The 12,582-nt window shown below is 36.5% G+C and overlaps 1 protein-coding gene across 6 annotated transcripts in view; it reads right to left on the bottom strand.

Moving 5' to 3' along the window:
• The window catches only part of KBTBD12 (kelch repeat and BTB domain containing 12), a 73,361-nt gene that overhangs the window by 46,152 nt on the left and 14,627 nt on the right, over positions 1–12,582 (bottom strand). For all 6 annotated transcript variants that reach the window (XM_080824136.1, XM_080824135.1, XM_080824137.1 and 3 more), the window contains one exon: positions 10,685–10,835. In XM_080824136.1, the coding sequence (XP_080680262.1) occupies positions 10,685–10,835 (151 nt within the window). The remainder of the gene's footprint in view (positions 1–10,684; positions 10,836–12,582) is intronic.

The raw sequence follows: 12,582 nt of genomic DNA, 5'->3' as shown, positions 1-12,582 counted from the left end.
TTTAACAGGTTGAGAAGTTGAGGAAGTTCTCTTCTCTTCCAAGTTTGCTGAGAGTTTTTCTTTTTTTTATATTTTTAAATTTTTTAATAAACATATAATGTTATCATTAGCCCGAGGGGTACAGGTCTGTGAATCTCCAGGGTTACACACTTCACTTGCTGAGAGTTTCTAATCGTGGATGGGTGTTAAAGGGATTTTTCTGTGTCAGTTTGACGTGATCATGTGTTTCTTTTATAGACTTAATATAGTAGAGTACATTGATCAATTTCTGAAAATTGAACCAATCTTGCATTCCCAGGATAAAACTCATTTTTGGTCATGGTGCGTTATTCTTTCATATATTGCGGGGTTGAACTTGCTGATGTTTTCTTGAGTATTTTTGTGTCTATGTTCATGAGGGATATTTGTCTGTACTTTTCTTTTTCTGTGCCATCTTTGGTTTCGTATCAGGCAGTGCTGCCTCATAAAATGAGTTGTGGAGTGTTTCCCCTTCCTATATGTTCTGAAAGAGGTTACAGAATTGGTGTTATTTTTTTCTTAAGTATTTGGCTAAATTTATCAGTGAAAACTTCTAAACCTAGCAATTTATTTTTTGGAATGTTATAAACTAAGAATTCAACATGTTTAATAGTTTTGAATTACTGATTTCATCTTGAGTGGCTTTATGTAGTTTGTGGTTTTCTAGGAATTGGTCCATTTCATTTAAGTTGTTGAATACATGTCTAGTTGTTTGTAGCACTGCTCTATTATCCTTTTGATGTCTGTGAAGATTGTAATAATATGCCCTATCTCATTTCTGATACTGGTAGTTTGCACCTTATTTCTCTTTTTATTTGTCACTCTTGCTAGAAGTTTATCAACTGTATCAATCTTTTCAAAGAAACAGCTTTAGTTTCATTGATCGTCTCAATTTTTTGTTTTTATTTTTAGCTTTCAATTTCATTGTTTTCCTTTATTTCCTTTCTTCTTCTTCTTCTTCTTCTTCTTCTTCTTCTTCTTCTTCTTCCTCTTCCTCTTCCTCCTCCTCTTCTTCTTCTTCTTCTTCTTCTTCTTCTTCTTCTTCTTCTTCTTCCTCTTCTTCTTCCTCTTCTTCTTCTTCCTCTTCTTCTTCTTCTTCTTCTTCTTCTTCTTCTTCTTCTTCTTCTTCCTCTTCTTCTTCTTCTTAAAGATTTATTTATTTATTTGAGAGAGAGAGTGTGAGAGAGAGAATGAGCATGAGAAGTGGGAGGGTCAGAGAGAGAAGCAGACTCCCTGCCTAGCAGAGAGCCCGATATGGGGCTTGATCCCGGGACTCCAGGATCATGACCTGAGCCGAAGGCAGTCGCTTAACCAGCTGAGCCATCCTTTTAAAAGATTTTATTTATTTATATGACAGAGAGACAGATCACAAGTAGGCGGGGTGGGGGGTGCGGAGCAGGCTCCCCACTGAGCAGAGAGCCAGATGCGGGGCTTGATCCCAGGACCCTGAGATCATGACCTGAGCCGAAGACAAAGGCTTAACCCACTGAGCCACCCAGGTGCCCCTCCTTTCTTCTTCTTAATTTGGATTTATGTTGCTCTTCTTTTTATAGTTTCCTAAGGTGAGTGCTTAGATATTTAAGACCTTTACTTTTTTCTAATGTAAGCACTAAATGCTACTAATTAAATTCTAAGCGGTACTTTCACAGCACTCCATAATTTTTGATATAGTGTATTTTCATTCAGCGCAACATATTTTCTTTTCTTTTTTTTAAGTTTTTATCTAAATTCTAGTTAATGTACAGCATAATATTACTTTTAGGTGTATAATATAGTGATTTAACACTTTCGTACAACACCTGCGCTCATCACAAGTGCACTCCTTAATCCCCATCACCTACTTAACCCACCCCCCACCTCCCTTCTGGTAATCATCAGTTTGTTCTCTATAGTTAAGGGTCTGTTTATTACTGAGAGAGGAATGTTAAATAAATCTTTGTTGATTTGTCTCTTTTGCCTTTTGGTTCAGTCAGTTTTTCCTTCACGTATTTGGAAATTCTATTGGTTAGGTGCATAGACCTTTACCGTTGTTATGTCTTCTTGGTAAATCAATCATTTTATCATTATGTAATGTCTTCCTTTATCCCTGGTAATTTTCTTTGCACTGAAGTTAACTTTGACATTAATAGAGCCACTCCAGCTTTCACTTAATTAGCTTTGCATCATTTATTTTTTCCATCCTTTCACTCTAAAGTTATCTACATCATTATAGGTGCAGTGGATTTCTTGTAGACAGCATATTATTAGATCATTCTAATTTTAATCCATCCTGACAGTTTCTGTCTTCTGATGGGTATCATTATTCCACTCGCACTTAAGGTAAGTATTTTTATGGCTGGAATAAGGCCTACCATTTTATTGTTTGTTTCTGTCTGTTCCTTCTGCTCTCTGTTGTTGCTGTTCCTCTTTTTTTCTTTCTCTACTCTCAGATTACTTGAACATTTTTTAGTTTTCTATCTTGATGAATTTATTGTGATTTGACTAGCTCTTTAACTATAGTTCTTCCAGTCATTGGTTTGGGGGTTAATAAGTTACTTAACATTTCACAATCTACTTAGAATCAGTATTTTGTCATTGTAATTGGAATCTAGAAAACTTGCCCCCCTCTAAGTCTTGTTGACCTTCCCTCTTTACGCTATATAAATAGATGTCTCATCTATTACATGCATTGAAAACCCCATCAAAAATGTATTTTTTTACTTTCAATCATTAAAGGCGTTCTAAAGCACTCAAAAGGAGAAGAATTTTCTATTCTTCTATTTTCATTCCTGATATTTCCAGTTTCCTTTTGTCATCATGTCCCTCTGTCTGAAGAACTTCCTTAAACAATTCTTTTGGAGTAAATCTACTTGCTACTTGCTAAATTGTTTTAGAGTATATCTATTCCCATGCATTTTAGTTTTCTTTCCTTGAAAGTATTTCGTTTCTACTTCTGAAAGATATTTCATGAAATATACAATTCTATGTAGACAGTTTTCTAGCACTTTAAAAATGTTTTTCTTTTTTTAATTTTTATTTTATTATGTTATGTTAGTCACTATACAGTACATCATTAGTTTTTGATGTAGTGTTTTTTTTTAAATCTTTTTTTTTCTTTTTTAAAAGATTTTATTTATTTATTTGACAGACAGAGATCACAAGTAGGCAGAGAGGCAGGCAGAGAGAGAGAGGAGAAAGCAGGCTCTCCATGGAGCAGAGAGCCCAATGTGGGGCTCGATCCCAGGACCCTGGGATCATGACCTGAGCCGAAGGCAGAGGCTTTAACCCACTGAGCCACCCAGGCGCCCCTTTGATGTAGTGTTTTTCCACTGCCGACTTGCTCTTGTGTTTTTTGATGAGAAATCATCATCTTTTCATGTGCTTACCAGATAGGCATACATCTTCTTATGTGAAATGTCTATTCAAACCTTTTGTCCATCTTAAACTGGATTGTTTTCTTATAATTGAGTTGCAAAAATTATTTACAAGCTATTTGTATTCTGAATACAATTTTTTAAAAAGATTTATTTATTTATTTGAGAGAGAGAAAACAGGGAGAGGCAGATTGGGAGGGAGCAAGAATCTGAAGCAGAGGGATGCCTGGGTGGTTCAGTTGGTTAAGCGGCTGCCTTCGGCTCAGGTCATGATCCCAGCGTCCTGGGATTGAGTCCCACATCAGGCTCCTTGCTCCGCAGGGAGCCTGCTTCTCCCTCTGCCACTCTGTCTGCCTGTGCGCTCTCTCTCTCTCTCTCTCTGACAAATAAATAAATAAAATCTTAAAAAAAAAAAAAAAAGAATCTGAAGCAGAGTCCACACTGAGCATCGAGCACAGAGCCCAAAACAGGGCTTGATCCCACAACCAGGAGACCACAATCTGAGCTGAGACCAAGACTTAGATGCTCAACCGACTGAGCCACCCAGGCACCCCCTGAATACAAATCTTTTATCAGATATATGATTTATAATTATTTTCTCCCAGTCTCTGGCTTGTGTTTTCCTTTTTTTTAATGTTGCCCTTTGAAGAACAAAAATTTTTTAATTTTAAGAAAGTCCAACTCAACACTTTTCCTCTTATGGATCATGCTTTTAGTTTCATTTGGTTTTTATTCTTTATTAATGTGGTGTATTACATTGAGTTTTAGATATTGAACCAACCTTGCATTCCTGCATTTCTGGGATAAATCCCACTTGTCCATGGCATACAATCATTTTTCATGTTGCTGGATTCAGTTTGGTTACTGTTTCTTAAGGGTTTTTTATGACACATTATTTTTTACGTTGTTAGATTCAATTTGCTAAGTGTTTCTTAAAGATTTTTGAATCTATGGTCATGAGGGATATACACCTATGGTTTTCATTCAATTTAAAATATTTTATTTCCTCTGTGATTTTTTTACCCAATATTTTAGAATTATGCTGTTTAATTTCCATAAATTTGAGGATTTCCTTTTTCTGTCTTTGATTTATAATTTAATTATTTTATAGTTAGTTATTTACTTTGAATAACATCAATTTTTAAAAAATCTATTGAGGGGCACCTGGGTGGTTCAGTCATTTGGGTGTCTGCCTTCAGCTCAGGTCATGATCCCCAGGTCCTGGGATCAAGCCCCACATCAGGCTTCTGATTCCACCTCTCTGATTCCACCTCTCTGATTCCTGCCCCTCCCCCTACTTGTGCTCTCCCCCCAAATAAATAAAATCTTTAAAATTTTTTTAAAAAATCTAGAGACTTATTTTATGACCTGGTGTATGATAAAGCTTGGAGAATGTTCCTTGTACACTTGAAAAGAACATGTATTTCGCTATTATGTGTACTATAAACATCAGGTAGTTTAAGTTGGTCGATAGTATTGTTCAAGTCTTTATAATTTTGCTGATTTTCTGTCCAGTTGTTCAATCAATTATTGAAGGTGGGATACAAATCTCCTAATGGTGATTTTCTAGTTCTAAATTTTGCCTCATGTATTTTAGAACTCTGTTGTTCAGTGTGATATTCCTGATATATTGATCATTTTATAAAATTTCTCTTTGTAGTAATAGTTATTTTCTTAAAGTCGATTTTGGATGATAATGACATACCATCTTCAATCCTCTTAAAGTTACTCTGTGCATAGTCATCTTTCTCTATAAAATAATAAAACTTTCAACTTACCTATGTATTTGAATATAAAGTGTGTCTCTTATAGACAGCATATACTTGGTCTTATTTTCTTATTCAGTCTGAAATCTGTGCCTTTTGATAGAAGTATTTGGTCCATTCCCATTTAATGTAATTTTTTATACAGTTAGATTTACAACTGTTAAATTGCTATTTGTTTTCTGTCTCATGTTGTTTTTGTTCCTCTGCTCCTTCTTCACTGCCTTCTTTTGTTTTTCATTTTCTAAGTGTACCATGGTAAATCTTTTGATTTTTAAACTGTTTGAAAATTTTTTTAGTTGCTCTAGAAATTCTAATATGTCACTTTATCACAATCTACTTCAGATTAATATAGTTTTAATTTTATTAAATATAGCAACTGTTCCAATTTATCTGTTCCTCTCCAATTCTGAGAGTGTTATATGTACTGTATCTATATAGGTAATAAATCCAACAGTATAGTTCCATGATTGTTTTATCTGCTTTTGTATCATTCAAAGAAATTAAGAGATGAAAAATAGAATATGTATAAAGTCTTCTATATTTACCTATATATTTGTCATTTCCAGTGCTTTTCTTTTGTGGATTAGAGTTATTCTGGTGTATTTCTTTTTAATGTGAAGGATTTCAGTACTTCTTTAGTAATCCTTTAGTATTTCTTGTAAGTCTGGTAGCCACAAATTATCTCAGCCTTTATTTATCAGGGAATGTCTTTGCTGCACTTTTATTTTATTTTATTTTTAAAGATTTTATTTATTTATTTGACAGACAGAGATCCCAAGTAGGCAGAGAGGCAGGCAGAGAGAGAGGGGGAAGCAGGCTCCCCACTGAGCAGAGAGCCTGATGTGGGGCTCGATTCCAGGACCCTGGGATCATGACCTGAGCTGAAGGCAGAGGCCCAACCCTCTGAGCCACACAAGCGCCCCTGCACTTTCATTTTAAAAGAATAATTTTACTGAACATAAAAGATGGACACAGAAACATTGTTATTTTCCTTGCAGTATTTTGAATATATTATTCCAGTACCATCTTGCCTCCACTATTTCTGATGATAAGTCACCTGTTGAGCATATTATTGTTCCCCTCTATACAATGTCACTCTTCTTACTGCTTGTAAGAATTTTTTGTCTATGATGTGTTTTAATGATTAGTCTACATTGTGTTTAGGTGAGGATCTCTGTGAATTTATCTTACTTGGAGTTTGATGAACCTCTTGTATGTATAGATTAAAGTTTTTTCCATCAAGTTTAAGAAGATTTGACCATTATTATTTGAAAAAAAAAATTCTGTTCCTCTCTGTCTTCTTTTGGGAATCATACTTATGTTGGTAGACTTGATAATATTTCATATTGTCTCTGAGGCTTTCTTAATTTTCCTCCAATTACCCCTCTCTCCTTTTCAGATTAATAATTTCCACTGATCTATTTAAAATGCACAGATTCTTTCTTCTGTCAGCTCAAATCTATTTTTGAGCCCACTTAACACATTTTTCGTTTGGGTTATTATACTTTATAACTTCAGAATTTCCATTTGGTTCTTTTAGATATTTTCTACTTCTTCATTGATATCATTGGGGAGCCAATGTTATTTTATTTTCCTTTAATTCTTTAAAATTCTTTAAAAATAGTTTTTGTTCATTCAATGAATATATATTTAATAGCTACTCTGAAGTCTATGCCTGCTAAATCCAACACTGGGGGCCCCTCAGAGAGATATTTATTTTTATTTATTTGTTTATTGAATGTTTCCCTGCCTCCGCCCCAGAATGGGTTCCACTTCCTTGTTTATTTTCCTTTGTATGTAAACTTCTGTTGGTAACTAGACATTTAAAATAATATACTGTAGCAACTTTTAATTTTATTTTTCCTGCTAGGTTATTTTTCTCTTTTGTTACTGTTACTGTTGTTTTTAACTAATTTGCTTAGATTTAATATGCCTCTCCTGTGGTTTGCTTTGGTCTCTTCTCCATTTTTAAAAATTCTCTCTCTCTCTTTAAAAGCATATGGGTTACTCTTATATCTTCATGGCCCAGGTCTAGTCAAGACTAATTGTTTATACTCCCAACATTAGTAAGGCTTCCAACCTCGCTTTGTTGATCTGTGTGTAGGTTTTGTGTGTTGGGAGCACATTCAAAGCTCAGGTAGTTTTCAAGTCTACCATGACTTTTACTTTCTGCCTGGCCTTCTCAGATCTCTGTACATGAGCTCAGACTCCCAGACACCCAGGGATGTGTGAAGAGCTTATATCCTCTTATGGGCTCTATGTCTGAGCAGCTTCCCTAGTCTCCAGGGATGTGTGAAGAATTTATCAAGACTGTCTAGGACTCTCATAACCAGGGTTTTCCTGGAAAGTCACTATTCAGTTTCTGGCTAATTCTCTTGTCCACTGCTGTCCCAAGCAGGACTAAAATCTCAGGTTAGGAGAGATGCTGGCTTTTCCCATTTGTCACTATGAGTGTGGGTTTCCCACCCTTCACTCCCAAACATGTCAGCCCCCTATGGCAAACAAAGTTACTGGTTTTTACAGTTAGCCCACTCTGCTGGAATTCCCGTGCTGGATCAGCTGAGGTAGGGAACTGGGACAGCTCAGGAAAGAATGCCAAGGACTGCCTGAAGATTTACCTCAAGTTCAGCTCTTTTGAGAAGCTAAGCTCTTCTCAATTTGTTGTTTTTGGCTGGTTCCTAGAGACCTGAAATAGTTGTTTCTGAAAAATCTGTCTGGTTTTACAGTGGCTTTGGGGGGAGAGGATGTCGACTCATTCACTTCTTCGTAACTGGGAGCCTCCTGCTTTTCACTTACCTTTTGGTCTGCTAAATTCCTACTGCCGTAACAGGTCTTAGAAGCTCTTCAGAAAATTTTAAAAAAATGTTTTCCCAACATTTGTTTTTCAGTATTTTCAGTGGAAGGATTAGTCTAGATATCTAGTCTGCTGTACAGAGGAGTTACTACTTTATCAGTTTTTTATGACCATTAAATGAATTTCTTTATGCAAGAAATTCAGCAAAGTGTCTAGAACACAAAGGGGCTCAAGAAAAAAAAACCAAAACAACCCAGTAATTATAACCAAGTCTGAACACTTACATTGTAGGGATTTTACAACTTTTATTTAATCATGGTCCTAATAGATAGGCATTCCAACTTTAATATGAGCCAAAAAATGATTTACTAGACCCAGGACATGCAGGTAGTAAATCATGGAGCCAGAATCTCAATCCAAATCCACTTAACTCCAAAGCTGGGACCTTCCCCCACTTTACCACACTGCTTCCACAGGGAAGATTTCAGAGGCTGTTATTTTGGGGCAGCCTCTAGAGTAATTAGGAGATAGTAAGAAATTAAACCTATTACAACATGAGGGAGAGGGGTTATAATAATAACTGGCAGTGACCCCCATCACAGTGGGGCATCCATTGACTCCCAAAAGCAGACAGGGCTAACTAACTAACGGATGACTGTAACACGCCTGTACGGACCACCGAAACAGATAAGGTTTTAGGGTTCTGTATGGTATTTGCCCAAATTCGAATTATAATACAATGAACAACGAAATCTGAACCGAGGCTGCCACAGAAACACCTGAACAACTGAACTTCATTCCATTTCAAAGCTTCCAAGTATATTTGGGAATTAAGTAGCAAATGTTGGGAATGTGGCCTCTTTTGGATTGAATCTTACAAGATGGTGACATTTATTTGAGTGATTATGAATCCGGTCCTCAGTTCTGAATATCCAGAAACCAGATTCTAAGCTACTACAAAAGCCTTCCGGACTGGTCTCTCCATTTCCAGTCTCTCCGCACCTTTGATCTGTTCTTTAACCCTCACCTCACCAACACTCCCCAAACATTCTTTAATCATGTTGCTTCTGCATAGTTTTTCAGTACTATTATTCTCTTGATTCTCCACTGTAGTCCTTTGTAACCTGGCTCCCAGTTTACCTGTAAACTCCCTCCTGCAGCTGCCTGTGCCTGGTGGGTTCCTCCAAGCTTTTGTTTGAGTTTTCTCCTCCTCGTCTTCTCCCCTACTGCTCTGCCCCATCTCCCTTCCTGGGTGTACGCTTCTCTCTCTGTCACCTACCCAGATCTTATGGGTCCTGCAACATCTGCCTCCTTTCATTCATGTGGTGGACACTTGTTCATGCCAACAAGGGTGAGCTCCAAAGGTTGTCTCTAAGGTGCATTTCCCCATGTAACTTACCAAAAAACAAACAAAACACTACATTTTTATCCCACATCTAGCCTAGTTGTGGCTCCACATTAGGCAGAAATCTCATTTTTGTTCAGTTGATAAATCACTTTTATCCCACTTTTGACTACCTCCAACTTTAATATAATTAGGAGATCTGCCCTTGTCTCCCCGGAGTTATACATCTATTCTAGGCAATCTATCCTGGTTTAGATATTGTCTCTTCTGGGCCTATGACACAGCATATGGTTATAACCAAGTAACAAATATATTGCCAGAGGAAAAACTTAATTATAATTATGAGTCTCATAACTGAGGTAGTCATAAATTATGTTGCATAATGTTCTTAAAATTATAAAACTATTAATATTTGAGTGCATTAATTATTTTGCTTCATGCTGTGCAGGCAGCCAAGAGATAATGGTTTCCCTTTAGCAACCCCCCCCAAAACGAAACAAAACAAAAAAAAACCCCAAAACCCCAAATGCTATTCAAACGCTTGGTTTGCTCTCAGCCCATGTCTCGTTTTTTCTTTGCCATCTTTTTGGTGCCCATCACCTTCCCTATGTTTTTGCCAGTTAGTCATCAATGTGCTTGGGATGAAGAAAGAATACTGGAATACTAATTAGTTTACCAGCTGGTCAGCCTCCTTGTCCCAGTCTCACCCTTTCCCACACAGGACAGGGACAGCGGGAGAGGGAGGAGAGGTGATAAAATGTGTTTAGAAGAGCAATGGACTTAATAAAAGAGGAAAAAATAAGAAGTGAAGAAGGATAAGGGAAACATAGGAGACGTTCTAGAACTTTTACCCACTTTAGTGGAAATGAACCAGTCTTTCACCAATTCCTACTGGTTAGTACAAGACCACACATATTTAAGAAATAAGAAAAATACATTCAGATGAGAATTATTTGATAACACCTCTACAGAAGTTTGGTGGGTGAAGCAAAATGAAGAGAGCTGGTATAACGTGTGTCTTACCTATGATGGCTTACTTTATGAGCACAGAAAATCACAGCTGGTTGCAAACACCCACACTTCATCAACGAAAGGTGGCCAAAGACTTACTCCCATTTCAAAATATTTTACTTGATACTACATATAAAGATGTTTCACTAATGATCTTGAATTCCAAGGAACTTGAAAATTCCATACAAATAATTTTGCTTTCCTTAAGTCAATGGAATTCCATTTAATCTTACCTGACTGTGCTCTAGGAAAACAAGAAACAAAGGAACATTTCCGGCTAGTTAGATACACCAGAACTGGGATGCAAGAGGAAGGGAGACCAGGTCACTTTTACTGAGGCAAAGTATGGAGAAAAATAAAAGTAGTCATACTCTTTTAGCAATCTGCTTCTTCTTACCCAAAACATAAATCTCACTGTTGACTACTGCTGTACTGAATCGGTATTTAGAGAACTTCATGGGCGCCCGCTCTGTCCATTGATCTTTGCCGGGGTCATACTGCAACAGTCTGTTGCTTAGTCGATCTGGTTCTTCATCAGGGAGATCCATCTGTGTGAAATATGACAGCTGATATAATAACATACCACTGGGAAATCTCTGTGAGTACATGAGTGCAATTAATCCAAGCAGGCAACCAAGGAGATGAAGGGGACTTAGCTGCTGAGCCTCACACTCACAAACACACCAGATCCCCTGACTTGGGGTGATAAGTCTATTGCCAATGTCAGAGGAATTTATATCCTGTAATAATGGGGCTAGGGGATTGGCTCATAGCCTGGGATCTGAGCAAGGAGACAAGACAGCACTTTTTACAAAAATGAAGCAACTGCAGAGCCTTAAAAATGAAACCCAACTTTCTTGAACAATATTTAAAGTGCAATTTTGTTTCAACAAACTTTATAGTGCTAGAGTTTAATGATTTTTTGAGAAACTAAATTTAATAATTCATAAGGCAGTTTCTTTATATTTTTCTGATCCAAATGGAACAAAATTAAGAAAACATTTTAGTGTTTTAGTAATTAGAGTATTTTTATACCAAAATTATGACCTATATGGGAACGTTCTGAACTTCACCTTCAAGATTGATGGATTAATATACATTATTTGCTGTTGTTATTATTATGTATTTATTTTTACATACATTTTTAATGACTAGAGACAGTAAAAATTGAACTATTTATTCTTACACACATGAATATGGTTTCCCCTATCATAAACTTCAGGCAAAGTAGTGTTTCTGGGTTTTTTGTCTTCAATGTGTCAAGAACTTTTATGACTTCAGTCTAAGGATGCTTTTCAAGTGTCTTTTGTTTTGGATGCAGGTGTTTGACACAGAAATAATTGCCATACTTATGAAAGTTGTAATTAATTTAATTACTTTAAATACACCAGGAATTATGATCACTGTGATGCATTCACAACCCCAGGTTATCTTGCAACTTAATGTAGTGTTTTAGGTAGGGACCAGCAAAAGCTTTTGTTATGCAATAAATACCCACATGTCATTTGTTCTAAGACATTATACAGTAACATGTATTGACTTTATTGTTTTAATTTTCCTTCTAAGTTTTAAGTATTTGATCTTTATTTTAGTGGCAAGAAAAACCAAAGAAAAGCTTCTACATTGTCTTTGGAGCTTATTCATGCAAAATTAACTATATAATGGATAGCTCTGAAAATGCTTAATTACAAATAATTGGTCAGGTTTCAGCTACTTGCTGTGATTAAATCTGTACTACTTTTTGGTACACAGGACACCTTCCAAAATGTATTAAATGTGAAGTTTAAGGCTTAAAAACAGGTATGATATGCTATAAGTGGCAAAATTCAAGCTTATGAAATGAATGCCAAAAGCATCAGTTTTATCAGTTATTATCATGAAGCAAATTGCCAAAACAAGAAAGCATACAGGCAAAAATAAGTTTACTTTTTGTCATGGGGATGGACAATGAGCTAGTAAGATTCATCTCATGAGAACGACTGGCAGGCCAGGGCAGAAGGCAGCTGGCCTGCTGCTACTACCATGAGAACTGAAGGCACCAGGGGGACACCCAGAAAGAAGAGGAAGGGCCACTGTGGTTGCCCTCTACTGACTTTGCAGTCTTGGCTTGACATCTCTTCGCTGGGCTTCCATGCAAATGGTATCCTGGTTTCTCTATCTGCTGGTGCCCAGCAAAGCCATAAAACATTTAAAATCACAATCTACTTTTGTGGAAATGGTTGAGCCATCAAGGGTTGAATATTCTGGTTTCCCATGTAGAGTAAGAACTTTAAATTTGGAAAAGACCTGAAAGTT

This window comes from Martes martes, assembly GCF_963455335.1.
Source record: "Martes martes genome assembly, chromosome: 1".
NCBI lineage: Eukaryota > Metazoa > Chordata > Mammalia > Carnivora > Mustelidae > Martes > Martes martes.
The sequence above is the reverse complement of the archived record's forward strand: the minus strand, read 5'-3'. Positions and strand labels throughout refer to the sequence as shown.